The sequence below is a fragment of the Nematostella vectensis genome, chromosome 2 (assembly GCF_932526225.1).
Source record: "Nematostella vectensis chromosome 2, jaNemVect1.1, whole genome shotgun sequence".
Classification (NCBI taxonomy): Eukaryota; Metazoa; Cnidaria; class Anthozoa; order Actiniaria; family Edwardsiidae; genus Nematostella; species Nematostella vectensis.
The window spans coordinates 18,903,273-18,927,671 of record NC_064035.1 but is presented as its reverse complement, the minus strand read 5'-3'; the positions used below and the strand labels follow the sequence as shown (position 1 = coordinate 18,927,671).

Genomic DNA, 24,399 nt, shown 5'->3' with positions numbered 1-24,399 from the left:
ACCTCGACCGTTAAAAGACAAAAGAATCTATTAGAATCCGAGATATTTAACAGGCCATCCGCTCTAAATTATCAATTACATCCTCAAAGAAACTTCCAATAGACACACTGCTTTCAATATTTTGAAATATTTTTCGCGTTTTCCGTTAAAAATCATCGGATATTGTTAGGTAATCGACCCGAAGTAAACTGGTGACAATGCGGCTATACCGCCGTTTGCATCTGGCACCCAAGATAAAGCATCGACGCTCAAGCTGCGAATACTCTTCCGTCGAGTCAAATGTGTTGACACGCGACAGTGTAATTTTCAAACTCGGCAAACGGATATGGATCAGCCGGACGAAAGGATTGCTAACAAGAAGACCATACGCTATTTCCCTAATAACTAAGCTGTCTTGAGAATAACAAATTCTATTTTGAGTAAAAGAATGAAAAATGCTATAGTAAACAATCGCAAAGTTTTGGCGCATTTTTATCGCGCACGTTTGTATGGTGTCAATGTATGATTCACGGAATAGTGTTTGTAGTTTGAGACTTTCTGGAAAAGCCACGTATAGTAATGTACACAAACGGTGGTAAAAATGCGACGTAAACGCAACCGAACGGTAGAAGCAAACATCCTAGATGCCATGCGCTACTTCATATCATTCTTCCCGTGTGTTTGTGTTGTTATATATGCTTGGCAGTCCAGTGCTTCCTCTTTGGCCGCCAAAATCACACCTTTAAGAAGCTCCTGTAGGCCGGGATCTTTGGAGAGCGACGGTAACCCCTGGTCTAATGTCGCTTGCTATGTATTGCACCGATCTTTAAAAAAACGAACGCAGCGTTGGACTCGTTGCCTGGATATGGAGATGGACCTGTGTACACACGTGGTCACTTGACCTGGAAAAACAAGACAATGAGAGAGTTGATACTTTTCGAGGCGTTACAGACTGGTGCCTGGACACTCCTACGCCTAGCCTTTACCATGGAGCCATCTTACACATTAAGCTACTAGAATTTACAATACTAGCCATACATTACTTATGACGAATTCTTAAACAATATGGATATGATACTTAAACCGTTCAACCGAATATGAAAACCTTTGTTCGGTTTGAAAAATCAGCACAAGGTTGAAGTGGCATGTTCTCACTCCTGTGAAAACATAGTATTCTATTTTTCATAAGAAAGTCTAATTTTCTGTTGAGACTGAGCCGTACTTATTTTAAAGTAAAGTAGTATTTTAAAGCTAAAAACGTTCTTATCGATGTACTTACTATAAGTATCAAAAAGAGAATTACACAAATAACAAATAGTATGTGCTTAGTGACGTTCCGATCGTTTAACCCTTATTCGGAGCAAAAAAGAAACATACTGCTTAAATTTTTGTGTTGAATTATTTCCCTGATTCTACGACGCCACGCCGACCACCTAGATTTTCTGCAACTTTTCTGTGGTCTTTCCAGTCTTCTCACCTTGTCTAACGTAACCACCTGATTATTGTTATCGGTAGTATTAATTCGCTATCTAGTAAACGAAAAGTATAATTGCTGCATTTTAGTTTAGTTTTGTCATATCAAAATAGGAAAACATAGGGATCCAGGCTGCATCTTGAAAAGAGAAACTTTGTATGCACAGTCTATTTATCTTATACCTGCGTGCAAACAGGACCTTGAACTGGGCTATTTCTTATACGGCGAAAACACTCCCCCGACCTGTGACGAGTAAAAAAATGTCGATCACCCGACGAGCAAATATTTTTTACTTCGATAAAAAAAAAGATGAAGAAAGAAGAAGAAGAAGAAGAAGGTCTAAAGAATGATATCCAGCGCTGGCTGGAATAAAGAAACGTTCTAATTATGTTATTTAATGTTGGAAAAAAGGTCTTGCCTTTAGTTTCTATAGTTATTGCGGTATAGGATGAAACTCTATTACGGTTCATCACTGTTTACTGTTTACCTTGATTTATAAGACTATTGATGTTATTTTACCTTGATTTAAAAGACTATGACTGTTATTTTACCTTGATTTATGAGACTGATGTTATTTTACCTTGATTTAAAAGACTATGACTGTTATTTTACCTTGATTTATAAGGCTATGACTGTTTTTTTACCTTGATTTATAAGACTATGACTGTTATTTTACCTTGAATTATAAGACTATGACTGTTATTTTACCTTGATTTATAAGTCGATGTCTGTTATTTTACCTTGATTTATAAAACTATGACTGTTATTTTGTATGACTCTTTTAGACTTTAAAGCCTCGATCGAAAGGGATGAGTGGTGATGAGAGTTCTTCTCTACTGTAGAGTTGCGATCAAACAATTTTTTAGAGTTGATGAGGGGGTCACGTTTATATCCAAGAATCGGGGCAAATGATTTCTAATTAGGAATCTATACTACTAACTAACTGCTCACCTGCTCACCGAACTCTTATTTACTCATTCACACGGTCACACAGTGACACTCCATAAGTTTCATGTCGAATGTGAACATGTTCACAGTGATGGAGGATAGACGAGAGTCTTGAAAGTGCCCGGTCAAACGGTCCTGAGAGTTGGAACTCTCATCGACTCTCATCATCGTTTGATAAAAGATTTAAGGTACTTCTGTGATTTTAGACTATGACTGTTATTTTGGAGGACTCTTTCGATTGGAACTTCTTTATGCTATTGCTTTTAGTTATCAAAAAGGACGAGATAGCCTTTTCTATCATTAGTTGAAGCATTACCATTTGTGAACATAGATGTCAAATCGTTCGTTTAGGCAAGACAACTCTTGGTATTTTACCGGGAAAAAGAGATCAAGCAGCCCGCAGCAAGCCGCTGGTTTCGTTTACCAATACTAATGGCTTAACCTTTACTATAACTTTACTATTATATACACTTTAATTTGTTTTGTTTAATTTATCAAAGTTTTTTTTTTTTTTTTTAGGCGCGCATTACCTCGATTACCTTAATAAAACGTGCCCAACACAATTTTCACAACGTAAAATCAGCTCGGGATGGGCACCGCGTCGGCAAAAAGACGATGCAGTTCTTGTATCGAACTTTTATTAATCCTTGGCGATTCATTTTTTTTTCAATAAAGAGAACGTTTGAAAGCTGCAAATATCCAACCAAAGTTGTGAAGCTTAAACTACTCTAAACAGAGCAGATAAAAACATAAACTTTGTCAATTTTGTGCGACACGGTCCACATATACAGTACACATAATTTCAGAATCGGATCGCCTCATGACGGTCCAGTAGCATTACCGGTCCCGGAATCTAAGTTTCACTTTTTAATGGCTTCCGGATTCCAAATTGCCTGTCACGGGGCGAGTCAGAAACGTTATCAAGCATAGCTATCATCTATTGTGCTATGGTTTACCTGGCTTGCGGCATATTCGTCCTCCTTTTGCATGATCTGTTTTACTTGTTTTGGAGTAAACTTGACAACAGCGGACAATACTTTGGCTAGTTGCTAGACAAAGACAAATACGTTCAGGAAAAGCAATCAAGTCAGGCAAGAAGTTAGTAGGTCAGGCAAGAAGTTAGTAGGTTAAAAATACACCCTTTATTTTACTAGTAGCCCAACTATGTAGTTTTTGCTATTTGTATATAACTTTTCAACAGCTATGCTGGTGCGAAAGACACCACAGAGCTAGGTCCCAAATCAAGTGCCCCCATGTGTGTGATGTTAGTAAGCACTGTGAGTAAGGATGGTTACTGAGGGTGGTCACTGCCAGAGGGTTTATTGCCCCCTCGAATTAGGTAAGTCTAGTGCAGCTCAAAGAGACAATTAAGCGTCCTTATCCGAGAAAATTGGCAACACTCGGAAAAAAACTTCGACCCAATTCAGGCACAAAATCGAATCAAGGCATGAACTCGAAAAAATCCCCAGCCAGAGCCAGGATTCAAACATGAGCCACGGTCGACGAGGTCACCCGTGCTTCCACGGGTCTTGAAAATATATGAACGAATAGCTGTGATTGATTTTGTTTAGGGGGAGCTGACCCGTGTACGAGGAGTAGCGCGCCCCCGTTTAAATCTAATAAAAGCAGCTGTCACATTCAAGTAGAAGTACAGCAAGCTTGCCATCACATACCTTACGTTGCCGTCCCATCATGTACTCGAACAGTATATTCCTCAAGTACTGAAAAACACATTTAAACTCTAATTCACCTTTTTTTTCAAGAATAAAATAGTTCACTTGGGAGCACGATTGGATGTACGACAGGGGCGTGAACGTGCATGAGGGCAACAGGTTCCTAGAATAGCCATTCACAGAACTCCTCTTTCAATCCTTCCATAACTGAATATTAAAGAAAGCAAATAACGCTTTCTTTAATATGAATCTCTGATGGAGTGAAAACATTCCCAAACTTGATACCATCAATACAAAGCACGTTCTAATTTGGAAAAATTTAGTTAACTGTCCAGCTTTTTCTTAGTTACATGAGATCCTCTCTAGGACATGCATGTTTGAGAACACGTGAAAATCTTACCTCGAACTGCATAGGCTCCTCAACTGGGGACTTGGGAGGATCGTGGAATGGAGACAAAGGGTTGGTTTGCAAATTCAGCTGGGCTGGTCGATCGTGTATGCCTTTCACAGGAGAACCGCCAAGCTGCTCTATCTGAATTTAATAAATTGACACAAGTTCTCTTAACGTCGAGTCAAATGTCATTGCTGGTTTAACCTGTCACACGCCGGACAATTATCAAGCCGACAAAAAAAAAAATAAACAAATCGACCCACCTGTTTTTTGAGGGAAGATTCTCTTTCCTTTAACATGCTCACCTCAGCATGTAACCGCGTAATTTGATCCTACACAAGACAGCGTACATGTCAGAACTACTCACAAAGTCAACATACAAAGCATTGTATTTGATTCCGATACAAGAAAATGTTCATGCATATTTTGTTTGAATGACTTACCCTCCCCTCCCCTGAGGAATGACAAGACAATACTTTCACCTCCCCTAAGGAATGACCTAAGGTTTTCCCCTACCCTGAGGAATGACCTATTGCTTTCCCCTCCCCTAAGGAATGACTTACTCGTAGAACAGATTGTCCGGCATCGTTATCCGCTTCCTATTTGAAAAAGAGAAAAAGATCAAAACCGACGCAAATTAAACAAATGTAATTTCCATGACATGCTACATTTGACTCTACCTGTGACTGCCCTAACTACAGAGGGTTTCTGGGTAGTAATTTATGTCCGATACTATTTCTGGAATCGCAGCATGTCTTAAGGTTCAATTTAGTCTTTCGCGCTAATATTCTACTAAAGTGAACATAAATGATTCTATTCCACCTGTGTCCGCTGACACAACACACACAGTTCACTATCAAATCAATGTTCAAGTCCACCTTTCTGCTCAAATAAGAGCTAGCTGTAGTGCATGTTTCTTTTGGAAGGTAGGATTTATTGTCACAACGCACAGGCTTACAACTACGATTCTAGTCCACCTCATTGCTTTGGCAAGAGCTTGATGTTGCGCATGGTTTAAGTGTCACAAAGAGTCCGTTTCCGCAAAGACAACGCGCAGTGTTTCCTGTCAAACAGGGTGCTGTAGCGCGTTAGGGTTAGATGATAAGCGAGTTGTTGTGTTCAGTCGTGCTGCTTGCTTGCGCAGGAAAAGTGTTATTCTCACTGGAATTATTCGTCTCCTTTCAACGCGAGATCACTTCCCAACCAGGTAAATTCGTCCATGTTAGATCACATTAAACCCAGCATGGATCATTCCATATATAGTAGAATTAAAAATTAAATTACAGCGCTGTTAACAGACACATCGCCCAGCTTGACCAAAAGCAGAAAGAAAAAAAAAAAAGAAAGATTTAACGGCTTAACAGCAAAAACAAAACAGAAAATGCGCTCATTCTATGGCAAATAAGAGCACGAAGATTTGACAATAGATTTTCGTTACAGGGTTTACGTGTACCCTGCACCTGAAAGCCGCTCCTTCACCTATCTTCTTGGTTCATCGCACTTACATTAAGAGACGAAGAAGAGCTAGCACGGTTGAGCTGGCCTGGATCAGACTCTACCATAACAGCGCTCTGGGCCTGTAGAAGAGCCTCCTTGTGATTCAGAAGTTTCTTCATTTCGTTCTGATTTTTCTTCATCTGCGTCTTCAACTTTTTTTCGATTGCAGCGACCTCAGATTTCTGGTCGAGCCGATGGGCCTCCTGGAGCTCATCGAGTTTGAGTTTGTGCTCCTTGTTTAAATTCTCCATGTCCTCCTCGTTCTTTTTCAGCATCTCTTCCATCTTACTGTGGTAGTCGGCCTCGGCTGCGAGTAACGCGTCCTCGTGCTGTTTCTTGAGCTCCTCGACCATTTGCTCGCTCTCTTGCACCTTCTGGTCTGTAATCCTCTTGTAATCAAGCATCTCGTCTTCCCTCATCTTCAGCTCTTTCCGGTACTCGCGTATCTCCTCCTCGTATTTGTCCACAAGCTTGTTCTCTTCTCTCTGACTTGCCTCTATTGCGTTACTGACGGTATCCTGGAGCTCTCGTTCCTTTTCTCCGTACTTGATGTGGAATTCCTTCAAGAGCTGTTTCACTTGTGAGCTGTGATCGAAGTCCTTCTCGTCAAGCTTCGCCTTATATAATCGCTCTACGCTTTCTAACTTCGCTTCGTGTTCCTTGTTTAGCTTTTCTATCGCAGTATTATGTTCTTCTATTAACGTCGCTTTTTGATCGTGCAGAGCGTCCATCTTCACAATCACCAGCTGCTCAATTCTCTGCTCCAGAGTCTTCACTTGAGTGCTAAGTTCTTCAACCTGTTGTAGCAGCTCCTTTTCCCTCTCCCCTGCCCCTTTCTCGTGTGACTCTTTCTGATCTTTTAACTTTTCATTAAACTCTGCAGCAGCCCGTGCAAGCTCCTTTGAGTGTTCAGACTTGAGTTCTTCCATGTTCTTTTCTACCTCACCCAAGTTCGCCTTCAAACGAGTTATCTCATTTACTTTACTTTCTAGTTGAGTCGTTAGTTGATTCTTAACCGATGAAATTTTAGCCTCCGCCTTCTTTTTCATCTCCGCAACTCGAGACCTTGACTGCTTCTGCATATCCTCGGACATTTTCTCCAGCGCAGTCTCTTTTTCACTTTCCAACTCTTTAATTTTGTTATCGAGTTCCTGCTTCGCAGCGCTTAACTCATTTTCATAAGTTTGATTAGTTGTTTCGAATTGTGACTTTAATTCATGAATTTGTATCTTGAATGCTTCTTCTGCTTTGGCAGAAGTTTGTATAATTTCCTGCTTTTCTGCAGAAAGTTCAGCAATCTTTTTGTCGATAGCTTGATTATTACTTTCACCAGCTTCAAGTTTAAGTTTAAGTTCTTCTTCTCGTTTCTCAGAACCTCGCAAGTCTTCCCTTAATTTCTCGGAAGTTTCCATGAGTTCCTTTTCAAGAGACTGCACTTTCTCGCGTAATTCAGCAACATCTTTTTCTCGCTTTTCTTGATAGGCCTTATATTTCTTTGTTTGCTCTTCTTGACGTGCACTGCCTTGTTTAATTTTCTCTTTAGCTTTTCGAAGTTTTGTTTGCAAATCCGAGGTGGTTGCCTCTGCCTCATTAACGCGTGCGTTCACGGCTTCCTCGATGTCGGTTATCTTCTGCTGGTTGTGAGCCTTCAACTCCGCAAGTTCCGAGTGGTGATCGCTCTTTAACTGGGAAATCTCTCTCTGGTGCTGCTCTATAATATTCGATATCTGTGATGAGTACCTCTCCTCGATTTCTGAGTATTTTTCTTTCCAATTGTTTTCAAGTACTAGCATTTCCTGCTTATGTTTCTTTTCACGTTCATTTAATTGACTGATATTTGCTGTCATAGTTTCTGACGTTTGCTTCGCCTGCACTTCCCTTTTCTCAAGCTGGCGGTTTTGTGATTCCTTCTCCATATCTAGCAAACGTTGCTTCAATTGCTCTTCCAGTTTACTTTTCTCAGCAAGTTTCTCCTCGAACTCTTTCTTTATGCCTCTTACCTTTTCTTTCATCTGCGAAACTTTTTGGTCGAGCAAGGATTTATTTTCCCCTGCCCCTTTTGCAAATTTCTCGATTTCCTTGCTATGCTTATCTTTCAGATTCGCCAATTCCTGTTCAAGGCTATTAACTTGACTCGACAATGAATTTTTTTCTTCAGCAAACGTACGCATTTTCTCTTCTATTTCCAAAGCGTGCTTAGAGGTTAAATCTTTCATAGTCTGCTTAAGTGATGCTGCCTCCTTTTCTGCTTGGGTCTTTATTTCTTCGATAGTATCCCTGTGTGACTTTTCAAGTTCCTCTAGATGTGTTTTCAAATCCTCTTCCCGCTTTGTGAACTCATTCTGAAGGCTTATTCGCTGTTGTTCTAGTTCGTCGCTGTGCTTTTGCTGCGCTTCGTTCAGCTCCTTGAGGTGCTGTTTACGCTCATTCTCGGTGCTCCCCAGTGAACCTCTGAGGTCCTCCAGCTGTTTGTCGTGATCTCTCACCAGCGCATCCAGCTCAAGCTGATGGTGACTTCGCAACTTTTCGCTCTCTCTATTCTGCTTCTCATAAATATCCTTCATCTGGGCAAGTTCGCTGGCGTGGTTTTCTGCCATTTCTTGCATCTTATTCTCGTGGCTGTTGCGAATCTCTTCCATTTCACGTTGATGGGTCTCTAGAATCTCCTTGAAATTGTTCTCGGACTCAAGTCGTGCCTGCTGAATGCGACTGTCCACTCCCTCCATCTCGCTTTCGTGCTGTTGAATCAGCTCCTCAAGGCGCTTCTCGGCCTGAGTTCTTAAGTCGTCCAGCTCGTGTCTATGATTTTCTACCATTTCCATTATTCTACAGTCCAGCTCTTTCTTAACGCTCGTTAATTCCTTTTTTAGCTGATTATTTTCATTGAGAATGTCTCTTACCTTGAGTTCCAACGTCTGTCTCTCATCTGATAGATCCCGGAGGTTGTTATGTAGGTCCTCTTCTTTCTCTTTTGATTGCTTTTCTTTCTGTTTAATTTCGTTTCTCAAATTATCAAGGTCCTGAACCAAGGCTTCTTCTTTTTCCCTAGACTCAATGATTATTTTCTCCATCATTTCCTCACTTTCCTTTCGTATACTAGCGATTTTTTTCTCCCATTCAAGGTTTTGTTCGGCTATCTCAGCTCGATGTCGCTCCTCAAGGTTGGAAATTTGCTCTTGATGCATTCGCTCAAGATTCTCGGTAACATCTTGGACACCCAGTTCTTTTTGCTGCATAAGCTCGTCCATTTTGTCTTTCACGCTTTGATCTTTTTCAAGTAGCTTTAGTTGGAAAGTGCGTTCGGTCTCAGCCACCAGTTCTTTCCCTACCTTTTCCTTCTCCGCTATCTCCTCTTTAAGTGCCTTCTCTTTCTCTTTGAACTTCTCTAGTGTTTGTTTAAGTTGTTCCTTAATTTTAGTGATCTTTTCATCCCTTAGCGTAATACTATTACTTAACTCGTCGACGGTTTTCTTCAACTCGCCAGTAGCAGCAAGCTGACATTCAAGTTCTTTATTTTTCTCCTGGAATTCCTTTAGTGCGTTATCTTTTCTTTCAATCTCTTTCTCTTTTTCGTTAATATCACTTTCAAGATGTGCACGAAGTTTTTCAAGTTCAGATTTACTTCTCTCCTGAAGACGCAGCAGCTTTTCCTCGTGTACGTTAGCGGCATCGTCCAGTTGTTTCTTATAATAAGACTCATGCTGACTCATTCTGTCCTCAAGTAACAACTTTTCTTCTCTGGATGCCTTCCCCGTCTCCTCCAGAGCAGATTTCAACTGCTCGCTGACCTGATTTCGTTCTTTCTCTACTTTGGTGATTTCGCTCTGCAGTTGACTGATAGCTTCGTTCTTCTCTTTGATGTGTTCTTCCACTTTTTTCTCGTACTCCACCTTAATGCTCTGAGCTTCAGCTAAGTGTTTTTCCTCAGCCATTAGTTTCTCTTCCTTGTACTTTTGAACCTCAGAGGTGAGTTCTTCCTTCAAGGCAGTCACATCTTTGTCTTTATTTTGTTTCAATGCATCAATTTCTTTCTCCATAGCTTTATTCTTAGTTTCGGCTGCCTGAAGTGCTTCATTCAGCTCATTGTTCTTTTTCTTATATTCCTCACATTGTGCCATTGCAGCCTTTTCCCCTAGTTCCCGCTCTGATTGCATGACAAGAAGTTCCTCTGCCTTTTGAGAGCTGAGTTGTTCTTCGACAGATTGGACTTTAATTTCCGCTTCTTTTTTTGTTACCTCGAGCTTTTTATCTGTTTCTTCTCGTAGTTCAAGGAGTTTTTTCTCAAGTTCTTTAGCGTAATACTCTTTTTCAGTAAACTTCCCTTTAAAATCCACAACCTCTCGTTCCTTATCTTTGAGACGGTTATCGTAATCGCTACTAAGTGTTCTGATGTCGCTTTCCTTGCTTTCCTCAAGGGCTTTGAGCTGCTTGTCCTTTTGACTGACTTCTTGTGTCAGATCTTCAATTGTCTTATTTAATGTCGCCAGTTTTGATTCAAACAGCAACACAGCTTCAGATTTCTCAGTTATAGATCTATCTTCCAAAGCTTTGAGCTTTTGCTCAAGATCATTGGCCAGAGTCTCTTTTTCTGACAGCTTGGCCCGCAGCTCTTTAACAATCTTTTTCATTTCATTCGTTTTACTCTCCATGCGCTTAGAAACTCGTGCGAGCTCCGATTGTTTATCAGAAAGAAGATCTTTCTCTCTAGCTTCAAGTTCCATACTATGCTTCTCATTTTCGAGTTTCCGCTGTTTTTCTGACTCAACAGCCTTGTGCTCAGCTTTCTTGATAGCTTCCGTAAGTTCTGTGATTTTATTTTGGTGAGCTTTCTTCAATTTTGCTAAGTTCTTTTGATGGTCCTCTTGCTTCTCTTTTAGTCTGTTATTGTGCTGTTGGATAAGCTCCTTCATTTTTTCCTAGAAATATATTGAAATACAACTGTAATTCAAGCTTTGCTAAGGTTTACTTAATGTCTCAACAATGCAATCAGAATATACCCTTAATACGAGATATAAACATTGTAATGAGTGTTATCCTACCTGCTCCTGCTCATTTTTGTGTTGTAATTCAGTTAGGCGGCTCTCAGCATCTAGATTTACACAAAAAATCGCATTAAAACCGGTAAAAACGAAATAGTTTAACAAATAGTATTTCAGCATCTCATATGTATCAAAAGAAGTCAAAATCATATCCAAAAAGTTCAGTCTAAATTATCCCTAATTCAAAATGTAAATGCGATATGACCCTGCACCGTTCGCAATATTCGGCGAAAACTGAATAGTCCGTTTTATAACACAAAGTTCTGTCATTTCATTTAAGCACAATACCGAGTGTACTGAAGCTGCTGAAATATTTTGAATTCGGGTAAAAAAAGCAAACGATTTTAACTTCAGGTAATAACGTTCTTTCACATAATTTTAGTCTTAGGTTAGTATTTACCGTGTTTTTCTGCCATAATTCGCTGTAAGTCACCCTGCAACATGGATGCGAGGCCTTCCTTCTCCTCCTCTGTCTTGCACATCAAAGATTTCTGGTACTGCAGCTGCATGTTTAGTTCCTCCACTTGGTTCTTTAGCTGCTGAAGCTCTTTCTCTTTCTCCTTCAGGGCGGCTTCCTTTTGCAGCTCTTTCTCGTCGACTGCAATCTCGATCTCCTTTACCTGATACCACAAAGTCAATTATCAATGAGTATTAGTAATATCACAAGCCAATTCTATAAGTAATAATATCACAAGCCAATTCTATAAGTAATAATATCACAAGCCAATTCTATAAGTAATAATATCACAAGCCAATTCTATAAGTAATAATATCACAAGCCAATTCAAAGAGCTATGATATATATAAGCCGAGTCAATGAGTAATAATATCACAAGCCAATTCTATAAGAAATAATATCACAAGCCAATTCAAATATTCAAATTTCAGACTCAAATAAATTAGCAATAATTCTATGGATAATAATATTGAATTCTATGGATAACAAAATTGAATTCTAATTTTAAGTTAACCCAATGAGTAGAGGGGTACAGTACAAAAACAGTGTGCTTCTGTTTATAACAGAACATCTAAAAATGTCACTTCTTCGGCGTATTTTAATACTGATTACCACCACATACCTTTTCATCCAGTAAAGCCTTCATGTGCTCCTCTTTACTGGCCAACAAAGCCTCCATCTCCTTCTCCTTCTTAGCGAGTGCCTTCTCTAGTTCACTGTCCTTGGCTGCCGATATCTCTTTCTGCATAAGGGCCACAACCTCAGCTTTGTCTTTCCTCATCTCATCAACAAGCATCCGCCTGTCCTTCTCCTCAGCACTAGACGCTGCATCGAACTCTGCCTTCATTGCCTCTATTTCCCGCTCTTTTTTCAACTCAGCAATCTCCCTCTTCTTTTCAGACTCTTCAAGAGCTTTCTCCATGTTGTGGAAAAACTCATCTTTCTCTTTTTTCATCTCCTCTATAGTGACATCTCGGCTCTTGAGGGCTTGCTTCAACTTAGTGTTCTCTGCGACTGTATCGTCTTTCTCCTGGAGTGCCACTTGCATGTTGGACATCATGTCCTGAATAGCAGTTTGTTTCTCTTGTTCAAGCCGAAGAATAAGGTTCTTTGCATCTTTGAGTTGCTGTGCAGTTGATGAATCTAAAGCAGTAGAATGCTCCTGAAAAACCAAATGCTGCACTTATTTAGCCTGCCAATGCTTGGGTCTGAAAAGGATGACTTTTTTTTATATGACCATAGTCATATAAACTTTCTGGCTGATTTGTATATGCTGAATAAGTTGCTTTTTGCTGTTGTTATTTTGCCACCATATGCACGACATTGCCACCCCAAAAGTTATGTGATTTCTTAGAGCATGTTGCTCACTCTTAGGGGCCGATTACATGATGGGTTTCAGCCCGGGCAGCTGCTTACCGATTATATGCCTTAAATCTAGCCCGGGCTGAGATCTATTCAGCCCGGGCTGGACTCGAATTGTATTTTTTCCCAGCCTGGGCTGAGATATTTACGCGATTACATGGCGATTTTAACCCACTAGCCCGGGCTGAAAATCCTAGCCCGGTTTGCTAGCCCGGGCTGGAAATCTCCCCCCGGGCTAAAAACTGATTCATGTAATCGTAAGAGCAATTTTACAAGTATTTGTGGGGGATAGCGGGCTGGACTTTCAAGCCTCCCTGAACGGACTGGAAACTCAGCCCAGGCTGAAATTTTTCATGCAACTGGCCCCTTATTCTAATGTGCTAGATGGGGACAAGTATGGCAGATGCATGCAGAACATTATGTCCATTGATGACGAATGAAGAATATACAGTACCTTGGCACTATCAAGTTCTTTTTGTAGGCCATCAATCTAAAATAAAACAGCAAAGTTGACTTAGCAAAAAAAAAAAAAAGTTTGATACTCTGCATATAACTTCATATTTTTATTGAAAAATCCCTGCTTTATGCACACAATTCCTGACAAAATTTGATAAAAAAATCCTTAATCACATCCTCCTTTTTTTTAACTAGGATTTCATGATCCAATGTGTAAGTACACAATGATTGTTGTAAGCTATAGTTATGTGCTAGAAGTTAAAAGTTCATTGAGAAATAATTTAACATATTGTACAGTACCATATCAACCAGCCTTTGCCTCTCAATTTTTTCTTCATCACTTTGGGAACCTAAGAGATAACCATTTATATCATTTCAGGCATTTCAGAGCCTGTGGAATATAAACTACAGTAGTATATGGACCACATCATACAAAAAGGGCATTAATAAAGCTCCTTTCAAAACAATTGTAAACCATTTTTTCAGTGATTCAATAAGGCAATATTTGAACACTGCAAACATTCAAATACTGTAGGCAAGAATTTGGCTTTGGTTATTGATGTTGACTGGACTCTTTTTGATAAAAAGTTTTAAGTACCAACTAGTCCACTTCCTCAGTTGTGCTTTGAGTACTCAGGAGACTGAGACCTTCTTTCATCTTAATTTCTTGACTCAGGGCGCTTTTTTTTACTTGTGATTCCGGAATGAGAATGCTTAGGATAGAAAAAGCAAGAATTCGATTATGCCGCATTTCTATTACGGAATGAAATGAATGCCATTCCACCCATTCTGCTACCTGTAGCAGGTGGAATGGGTCGAATGCCATTCTGAACATTCTATACCAACCATTCCCATTACAGAATGATAGGGGAAAAAACATGTCCTTAGTCTTACATCCATTTGAATAGCAACAGGAGCATTCCAACAGTAATTTTCATTTTTCATGTATGGATAATCTCTTACCCAGTCCAGAGTCAGGGCTCAGGTGCTCACTGGATCCAGTAGATGGAAAACTCTGTTGCTTCAGTAAAGAGTTCTACAGGAAGGAAGTGTTAGTCAATGAATGAGAGTGAGAGAACCGACAAGCACAATACAACAAGAGATCTTAACCTGTGTCTGCAAAGCTTTGATGATATCTTCTTTCTCCTCTAGAGAAAGCCGAAGAGTTTCCTCCATATGCATTTTGGCTTGCTTTTCAAGCTCAATTGTCTGTCATAAGCAAAAAAATCATAGTTAGTCATAGATGATCGAGAAATGGACATGAACTAACCAATCATGTGAGCTTTTGTGTGATAAACATGCACAAGTAATGACAACACACTAGAAAAATACTATCTGATGATGAGAAAAATCAGCCATGTTATTTTGCCACCAAAATCTGTGAGCAAGCAAGAAAAGTTATCCATCCCTAAACCTGGTTATTACTTATTGAAGTTGACTATAGGATCTGAATTGTTTCTCATGTATACTGAATTTGCAGCAGTAGGAGCCATTCTTAAATGGTAATTTTATTAATCACAATATTACAATATAAAGAATATTGGCATACCTCTTTCATTTCTGATATTCTCCGCAAGGCTTTGTCTTGAGTTTGGGTGAGATTAGTCTGTAGTTTCTCATTTTCCTTCTGAAGATTTTTGTAAGCATCTACTACCTAATAAAAACACAAAAATAATAATACATGAATTATCATTTTCTGCCGCTAAGTTTTATTTTACAACATTTTGGCAATGCTGCCTTCATCATGAGTAACTTGTTGAATAACTCATGCTGTAAGCAGAACAACTCATCAGGAATAAATTACCTCTGAAAAACGTGTTTTGTACCGCATAAGTACCCGGTCCTGCTTTCTGTACATATTAATGAGATCTTCTTTTGTCGCCATTTCCAGGCGGGGCGTCCCTGGCATCCCATGGTCGCCCTCAGATTCAGCATCAGATCTATCCAAGTAACCAGGGCTTGAGGGTTGGGCGTGCTTGCTACCTGCCCCTCCTCTCGGCGTGTCAAACTCTGTAGACTCTTGCCTACTGGGTGTCCTAAACGGTGTGCTTGCATTCTGTGGAGGTGTTACATCTCCAGGCCTACCTTGTTCTCCGTTGTCTTGAGGTCTCCCAGTCTAGTACAAGACAGTTACTAAATTTGAAGGCTGATGAAATTGATGTTCACATTTAAAGATTCACAATGTTGATGTTTTAAAAATACAGTACTGTACACCTTACAAAATAACAGGCTAGGAAAACAAAAGCAACTTTATATTGAAGCCAAAGAACATATTTAATCACAGAGCAACAATACAAAAAATTCTCAAATTATTTAACATTAATTCTTATGAATAAAATTTCAATGATCCAAAATAGCCTGATTACTTAATATAAAAACAAGGATGTACATAACAAGTAATACGTGTCAGAGTCTGATTGCTAATACAATATATCCGACAAAATGCCAAACATATATTACCAACTTAATCTTCTATGAAATTAGAAGTAAAATAGAGTCAATCAAATTCTTCAATTTTAAACTACAATACCTCAATCCATTTCCCTAGTGGACTCGTTTCATTGTCAAGAACGTAGATTTGAGTTTTTGGCTTGGGCAGATAGTAATAATTCAGCATTTAATAACTAGAGTTGTTTTAAAAATGAAGTGTGGCCTTATCAGAAATAGAAATGACTATGAAAACTTCCCAAATAATGGGCCCGAGAAGGCAGAAACTCTAGTAAATGCTCCATTATAAACCAGACAAAAGCCATACACTCATCATTATTATGCAAAGAAGATGGTCTCTGAAAGAGGCAAAATTTGCATATGATTATACTTTGATTTGTTATGCATGAGTAAATAGCAATCAAAATACAGCAAAGACATGCTATTTAGCAAAAGTAAATGCAGGAAAGGAAATACAAAGTTTGAAGAAAGATTGATTTTTTATTCTATAAATAGATGTAGAGCAGGAAATGCCTTATGATTTTGATGGGGCATGAGATGAAAAAAATAACAGATAACACTATAAATATGAGCTAGTTTAGTGATCCACCATAGAAAATAAATGATGAAGTGATAGAATAAACACATGCTTATGTTCACATTATGTTTGAAGTTACAATTTATAATTATAAATATATATTAGAGATTAAAATAATACTATTACAATATAACATTTGCTAAGTTAAAAAGTTAAAAGTTTAACAGGGGTTTTGGGGGTTTAGAAAGTCCGATGCATTTGTATATTTACAGATTAATGTATTAGTGGGTGGAATCTTGTCAGAGCATTCTTTTAACACAACAACACTACCTCAGAAAAGTAAATGTGACAAGCACAAACTTCTGAGCTAAACTTAGCTGACCAGGAAGACTGAAATTACTGCAGCTCCCTCATATTTGCTAGCTCTTATTTCCAGATCCCTTTTTTTTTTCAATTAGATTCAAGTTGTAAATCAAATATGTTTAATATTTCTTTATTTATCTAGTAAGTAAGTAGCCTAATATGTAAGGTCATAAGCTTATAAGATTTTGACCATCAATCAAGACAAGATATTCCAGAGTTCTATATATATTCGATTACCATCAAGAACACAAAATGGTTCAATTTACCTCTAGCAATTGGGTGACTCTCGCCAGGACTTGCTGAGGAGTGGATTTGTTCGGTTTCGATGTCGAACCATTGGAATTCACGTTTCCTTGAGAAATGATTTCTGAAGACGATGATGGCGTGTGGCTTCCATCCGAAGACGCTCCTCGTTTAAGGGGAGTTCCATCCAAAGAGCGGGGATTTCTTTTCGCACCTGAAGTCGACTACAAAAATAATCTCGCATTAGACTCTTTGGTGTACTTGGTACACGAAATAACTGGTAGAACTCATCGCAATGCGTGATCATAAACAAAGATTTACGATCGTTGAAGGTAAACATTATCTTTAATCGTAGTCAAAAGGGATCTGTAACGCCGCAACTTTTCAACTGAGTACCCACAAGGCATAAAAGATTAGTTACAGTTATCACAGAAGAGGACACAACAAGAAACAATCTGTTTTCTCAAGCAACAAAATGTAAAAGAATGGATAGTACACCGGTTACTCAAGCGTACGAAGTGAACGCATACCTGCGATGATTCATTGAGGAGGTTCGGGGATGCTTCGGGGCTCTGCTCACCCTCTAATTCTTCGACAATTTTTTGCTTTAGCTTCTTGAACATTTTTCCGGCGAGAAACGCTTCCTACAACTGACCCTAAAATAAAACCCCCGCCATCTTGGATTTCCCTCTTGGTGTCTACTGCGCAGTCTCAGTGTGGGGGCAGGCTGCGCATGCGCAGTATGTTCTTGACACGTCAGCGCAGAAGAGGGATTTGTTTTTATCCAAGATAAACAGAAAAAAAGGTTTCTAAGGAATACAACAGTTACTCATCATAAGCGCAACAAAATATATTCTTTTCATACTAAGATAGATCCACCAAAAGAGTAATTCCCTTTTGAAGCAATTACCTCATCCTTGTAGCATAGTAATCTTGCTAGCAGTACGTAGGAGAACCGATGTCATATAAAGGGGATCCCCACATATAGCGGGAGGTAAATCTATTAATTTTAGCCTCATACTTTTTTTTCAACGGGGGGGGGGGGCTGGAAACCGCCCTTCTCCTCCCGCTGATCGCCACGGGCCAAGTGACCCTCCCACTGATCGCCACGGGCCAAGTGACCCTCCCACTGATCGCAACGGGCCAAGTGACCCTCCCACTGATCGCCACGGGCCAAGTGACCCTTCCGCTGATCGCCACGGGCTAAGTGACCCTCCCACTGATCGCCACGGGCCAAGTGACCCTTCCGCTGATTGCCACGGGCCAAGTGACCCTCCCACTGATCGCCACGGGCCAAGTGACCCTCCCACTGATCGCCACGGGCCAAGTGACCCTCCCACTGATCGCCACGGGCCAAGTGACCCTCCCGCTGATCGCCACGGGCCAAGTGACCCTCCCACTGATCGCCACGGGCCAAGTGACCCTCCCACTGATCTCCACGGGCCAAGTGACCCTCCCGCTGATCGCCACGGGCCAAGTGACCCTCCCGCTGATCGCCACGGGCCAAGTGACCCTCCCGCTGATCGCCACGGGCCAAGTGACCCTCCCGCTGATCGCCACGGGCCAAGTGAGACCGTCAGAGAGTAGCCTGCTGCGTATATAGCTACGCAGTAGCCAGGCCAAAGGGCTAGGTAATAAGAAGAGAGGCGCGACTATGCGCGCGATAGGGAGAGGGAAGGATGAGAGAGCTCTCTTTGCCTACATTCGCTCTACATTTTCGCTCCATCCTCTTCAGGCGTGCGGGCTCCATCCCTCATCTTTTTCAGCCCTTTGCGCTCGTGAAACGCAGGCTAGGCCGAGAGGAGAGTGAATGAATAACGTGACTATCTGGTCTTCCTGTGTTACTCGTTACCAGTCTCTTTCTCAAGCCTAGAGTACTCACGAGTACTCCACTACACTCGAGTACGAGTGATAGTATCATCTCTACTTATATAAATTCACCATTCGCATTCGATTAACAATTCTCCTATGCAAAAGGTAAATACAGTGCCATTGAAGTAGATACGTCGCTATGTATTTATCAATGGTAATCCATTTTTATTTAAGAGAATGACAAGTAGGTAAATTACGTAAGTAAGCCAACGAACCATACATGCTCTTCGTTAAACCTGATTAAGGCTCCTTAATTTAATTGAGTTAAGTAAAAATGAATTCTGATAAGCAATGCCATGACTTGGCATTCCATGACAAGATAAGGACAACTCACCACACAACACTAACTAAACTGGATACCAAGCCATTGTTTACCAGTTGCGTTATGTTTATTCCAAGACAAGCAGACTGGTTCACCATAAAACAGACATAACATTCTTCTTTGGCTTTATTTCAGCATCCAGATGAGTAATCTCGTAAAAATATTCGTATATGGCACATTGAAACAGGGGTTTCCCAATCATCACTTATTGAGCAACCCTCTTAGTGGAACAACAAAGCTTCTATGCAGCGCCAGAACTGAGAATTGCTATCCATTGGTCGTTGCCTCAGACGCGGCCATTCCATTCATGATGGATATACCAGGAAAGGGTCAGGTAAACACACATTTTTATTCTGTTCATCTCAGACACTTTTTTTTGTCTATGATGGGTGCATTCATTTCTATGTTTATTTTGGCTTGATACATTTGCCACTCTAAATTTCACAGGATTTCTTAGGGTATGTCGCCTATACGTTTTTTTAGGCCTTGGAACACCTCTTTTAATAAGCATTAAGGCTTATATTGTTTTCAATTTCAGCGTGTCAAAGGTGAAGTGTATGAGGTATGTCCACAAGCTCTTGTCCATTTGGACAAGTTGGAGGATCATCCTAGGTGGTACAGACGACAGCCCTGCCAGGTAGTCACAGAGGACTCAGAGCCTGAGCTGATGTCCTGTGAAGCATATTTCTTGATGAATCCTAAAGACAGTTTATTACAAAAGACCTTTCTAGAGGAGTATTCATTAGATTGTACTAAAGAATATGTCAGAGTGGAGGGCAGAACATACATAGATTTGAGATCACAGACTCAGTCTTTACAGATGTAAAGCAGGGAATGTTCCATAATATTAGAAATGATTAATAAAATCTTGAAGGAATGCTATTATTACCTTTTTTGTTAGCAAATGTACTATTACATTTGTGATTAATGCTGCATAATGAGGAAAATTATTCATGGTTTGCCACACAGAAAAGGAAAAAAGCAAAGAAAAAATATTCTAAAAAGTTACTTTCTTTTATTAAGCCTCAGTTCTCTAAATTTTGTAGGTAAAAATATAAAATATCAATGTGCATAAATTGATATTTGTCCATATAAATGCACACATTTGGCACCTGTTTAACTATATGTAATTAGTTTACCAAATAATAATGGCTTATGCCCATTGATTATATAGAAATGTACAATATAAGTGTTAACTTACTAATATCATAATAATACCACTCTTTGTACCTTGTAAAAATAGTCAATATAAAACAACACTCTGCAAGTCAAGTAAATTGTTTAGCCAAATAAGTTATTAAAAAGTGTTTGATTTACTGTACACTGGAAGTTATAAATAATAACATTACTTTAAAACCAACACTAGTATAATATTTTTAAAAACATTATCAAGACTAAAAATGCAAAACTAAGTTTTGTATGGAGAGTTTGGTCTAGAAGCTGTTTTAGTACTTGAAACATAACTATAAATAGCTTTCTCTAACATCTCAGCACGTTTAACTTCCTCTTCCTGATTACGCTTGATCTCTGATTCCCGTGTTCTTAGCTGTTCACTAACAAAAGATAGTTCACTTTCCTTTTGAGCCAGTATGTCCCTATGCCTCTTTGCTTCACTGTTTATTTGGTTCTCCAAACTCAAAATTCTGTCTCGAAGTTCACTCTGGGTTTTTCTTTCTGAGTCAAGCTCTAGACGAGACCGATTCACCTCATTTCTATACTCTGACTCTTTCTGGTCTAGCTGCTGTTTCATTGTCTCCAGCTGTCTTTTGTTGATTTCATTCTCTCTTGTTATAGCACTGAGTTGGGATTGCAGTTCTGAAATCTTCGATTGCTGTTTTGTACTCTGTAACTGAAGCTCTTCAAAAGAGGTTTGAAGGAGGTGGATCCGTTCGTCGTATTGGCGTGATCTTACTAATTCCTCCTGTTTGAGCTTAGTTTTAGCATTCATTAAATCTTCATCTGCTTTAAGTTTGGAAGACACTAGCTCTGATCTTAGTCTGCTAACCTCTACCTCTAAACTGTTTCTTTCCTCCTCCAGTTTTAAAATTCTATCCTGCATACTCTGACTATTTTCTGATGTCCTTTGATGGAAGCTTTGAAAGTCCTTCTGCAATCTATCTTTAGTGTTCTGAAGTTCTCTATGAAATTTTTCATCACTTTCTTTAGATTTGAGCTCATAATTTTGCTCCATTTTCTTAATCTCCTTCTCTAGATCATTCACAGATTTCTCCAAGGCCTTATTTTTTCTCTCCATTGCACTAACTGACGACTCAAGCTCCATGTTTCTTTCTAAAACCTTGTTCAGCTCTTTGTGATTCTTCAGTTCAGCATTTGTACGGTCTTCTCTTTCAGTGTGTAATTCTTTCTTCAGGGTTGACAACAAGTTCTCAAGGTCATGGCACTTCTGTTGTGACACAGAGAGTTCAGCTTCAGTTGCAGAAAGATTAGCTGAGAGTGAGTCAAAAGCATCTTTTCTTTCCTCTAAAGCACTTTTCAGGTGATCAATTTTATTTTGAGTGGCTTTATTGGTTTGTGCGTGTTGGAATCTCTCTCTATCAATTTCATCTCTTAATGTTAGGACCTGAAAGAAAATATTTGAAATCATTCAACAACATTATTTCTAATAAATCTGGTATGCAGGCAATCAAAAATATTTAATGATAACTTTCAAATTGTTGTTGAAAGTGAACTATTCTTTATGGGAACTACAGTAAACCTTTTTTTACATCAGCCCATCAACAACTCCCCATCCTGTCCCCTGAAGCTACCTCTTTTGTTTTGAGAGTCTCCAGTTTCTCAAGTTCCCGTGCCATCATCTCTGTTCTTGCTTGATGTTCTTCATTGACTGACTTTCTATCATTATTTTGCTTTGTTGCCAAAAAAATTGCCTTCAATATATCTTGTGGGATGTTATTTCCTGCAAATAACCAACACATAGGATAAAGTTTGGAGTTTTTTTCTCTAAAGATTAGGGAGTTAATTATCAACTATATGAAACAATTTACTACGGCAAAGTATATATTGATATTATACCTGTTAATTGTAGCGTGGTTATTGTCGTGTTGGCTTTGAATGCAGATAGAAGCTCCCTGCCTCCAAGTATCCCGATATTATTCCAGCGCAAGTCCAGTCCCCTAAGTGTACTATTTCTACGCAACGCCATTGCTAGATGACTAGCACTTTCATGACTAATCTGATTATTTCTCAAGTCCAAAACAATCAAGACTTGATTCATAGCAAGTCCCTCAGCTACAGCGGCTATTCCACTTTCCCACAGTCCAATAGAGTTCCATTCAAGTTGTAAACTTTGCACAGTTGTGTTGCGTTTCAAAAACTGACCCAAAACCTCGGCGCCACCACAACGGATATTATTACCCTTCAGATTCAAGCTCTTGATTGATCTGTTTTGCATTAGGCCAAGAAGAATGAGCTTACATGATTCCTCACTTAAGAGGCAGTCTGCAAAGCTCAGTTCTTCAAAGTAAAGATCGTCGGATAAAGTGGTAGCGAGCGCATGGCAGTCTTCAGGGGTGAGATTGTACGAAGATAGATCTAAACATCGACTTGTTTCAGGTATAGCTCGCGCGGAGTGGGAGATTACTGACTCTAGTGGAAGAATTATGTGTTCATTGCAGACCCTCAAGTACCTTTTCTTGAAAGTTTCCATAGTGTCGAGGTGCGAAAGGCAAACAAAAAGGTGACAACAACAAAAACAAAACGGAAAAGAGCAAGAGACGCCAAGTGGGAGAACACCGCTGGACAGTAAAATGTCCGCACGAGAATGGAAACCACAGAAAGTCCAACCTTCAGTTTCAAAGTCACAAAAACTGGTTGAGTCATCTCCATACTCTTGTTAACGAAAACGACTGTATGGGTATTTTGATTGATCTGCACACTATTTTGATAAAGCTGCATAATAATTTTCCTAAAATAATCTATAGTTTCCAAGAGAGCATAAGATAAGAGAGGGACACTTTGGTATCACCCGCGCGCCATGTCGATTCCGAATCTGGCTATTTTTAGTAACCACCATCCTATCCCCGCGCTTTGACATTTACATCTTTTTGTTTGCCGCCGTTTTGTGACTTGAAACCGAAAAAAAAACCTATGCCATCGAAAATTTCATTCTAGCATCAAGGATACAGGCAGTTGCGGTATGAGTTAAGGGGATGTAGTACTTCGAGGATAAAACTATCCTTGTAGCGAGGGATTGCATTTTTGTGATCATTAAAGCCAGCAAGCTGAAGTATATGAGCTTTTGTAAAAGTGAGAAAATAAAGAGGGAGATATTACTGTACTTCTCTGATGATGTTAGTAGACATTTCCATAACTTTTAAGTATATTATACAAGCTGGAGTCGGGATTTGAATCAAACGCGGTGTAACAGCCATTTTATCGCTCGTCGGTGTTTTCTTTCTTCTTGACTTGACTTCGCCGCTCAGACTAACAAAACAGTCAAACTATTCAGGGATTTAGCTTTCTGTCAGTATATTTGCCAATACGTGTCAATACTCTTCATGCCATTCTATTTCTATTAATATATTTTTTCTTATTCTTTCTATTCATATTTTAAATTAGTGTATTATTTTTTCGGGTTTGGTGTTTATTCATTTATCGTATTTTATTATTATTAATAATTCACTTGTAATTTAGATCAGTGGCAGATTTTAATAAATTAGTTGAACCCCAGCCGCGTTTACTCTTTTCACAGTATGTTAGGAATTTGTTAATTTTGACCTGTCAAAATGGGTAATTATTAACGTAGATCAATTAGTACACCAATCAGAATGGCATGTTGGTAATGCCAGGTTATACGATATTTAATCTCAAGCATGTGATGTGATTGCTCAGTTCACCATCCTATTCAACTGAGAGCACGCTTAGCTTTTTACCACACCCCCCCCCCCCCCCCCCCCAAGTTTAAGTTAGACTTGTTTTCTTCTTCCGAGTTATTTTACATGATCTCTTTTCATTCCTATCGAGTTGGCAAAACAACAACACGCAACCCGCGGGGCAGTAGGACAAAATAAAAGGAGCAAATCCTCACGCGCAGTGGTGGGGTGGTGGTCACTAAAAATAGCCAGATTCGGAATCGACATGGCGCGCGGGTAAAACAAAAGTGTCCCTCTCTTATCTTATGGTTTCTTGAAGTTTCTTACATCTTAGATCCAAACGATTGTAAACGAAGACAGGTAGTACCAGGCAGCAGTACAGTTAGGGGTTTCTCTTTCGGTGCGCGCGCAGGAACAGTCGGAGCTAAGTTTTGCTTTTACAGAAACAAGAAATCAATATCTTTCAGTTGTTTTGAAATCGACCCAGCATGCACCTGGAGCCTATAAATGAAAGGTTGTCAAAGAA

At 39.6% G+C, this 24,399-nt stretch overlaps 3 protein-coding genes across 5 annotated transcripts; 1 reads left to right on the top strand and 2 right to left on the bottom strand.

Moving 5' to 3' along the window:
- Window positions 1-143: 143 nt before the first annotated feature.
- Window positions 144-17,714, bottom strand: LOC116611897 (golgin subfamily A member 4). Of its 3 annotated transcripts, XM_032372535.2 has the most exons (19): window positions 17,378-17,714; window positions 16,871-17,071; window positions 15,081-15,392; window positions 14,826-14,930; window positions 14,387-14,485; window positions 14,240-14,312; window positions 13,577-13,626; window positions 13,275-13,310; window positions 12,081-12,620; window positions 11,402-11,621; window positions 11,002-11,051; window positions 5,971-10,878; window positions 5,029-5,064; window positions 4,729-4,797; window positions 4,475-4,606; window positions 4,075-4,122; window positions 3,358-3,450; window positions 1,636-1,696; window positions 144-881 (listed from the first exon to the last, which is right to left on the bottom strand). In XM_032372535.2, the coding sequence occupies exons 1-18, from the start codon at window positions 17,468-17,470 to the stop codon at window positions 1,664-1,666; spliced, it is 7,098 nt and encodes a 2,365-aa protein (XP_032228426.2). In that variant the 5' UTR covers window positions 17,471-17,714; the 3' UTR covers window positions 144-881; window positions 1,636-1,663. The 3 variants fall into 3 exon arrangements, with proteins under 3 accessions (XP_032228426.2, XP_032228427.2, XP_032228428.2); XM_032372536.2 differs by lacking the exon at window positions 1,636-1,696 and having other exon boundaries at window positions 17,378-17,713; XM_032372537.2 differs by lacking the exons at window positions 16,871-17,071; window positions 17,378-17,714 and adding an exon at window positions 15,807-16,001.
- Window positions 17,715-18,455: 741 nt separating this feature from the next.
- On the top strand, window positions 18,456-20,362 carry LOC5504256 (putative gamma-glutamylcyclotransferase CG2811). Its single transcript, XM_001625128.3, has 3 exons — window positions 18,456-18,824; window positions 19,177-19,375; window positions 19,580-20,362. Exons 2-3 carry the CDS (start codon window positions 19,184-19,186, stop codon window positions 19,865-19,867), a joined length of 480 nt encoding a protein of 159 aa, XP_001625178.1. The 5' UTR covers window positions 18,456-18,824; window positions 19,177-19,183; the 3' UTR covers window positions 19,868-20,362.
- On the bottom strand, window positions 20,040-23,482 carry LOC116611899 (leucine-rich repeat-containing protein 45). The gene is made up of 3 exons (XM_032372542.2): window positions 22,075-23,482; window positions 21,810-21,958; window positions 20,040-21,622 (listed from the first exon to the last, which is right to left on the bottom strand). Exons 1-3 carry the CDS (start codon window positions 22,706-22,708, stop codon window positions 20,450-20,452), a joined length of 1,956 nt encoding a protein of 651 aa, XP_032228433.2. The 5' UTR covers window positions 22,709-23,482; the 3' UTR covers window positions 20,040-20,449.
- Between the last annotated feature and the right edge of the window lie 917 nt (window positions 23,483-24,399).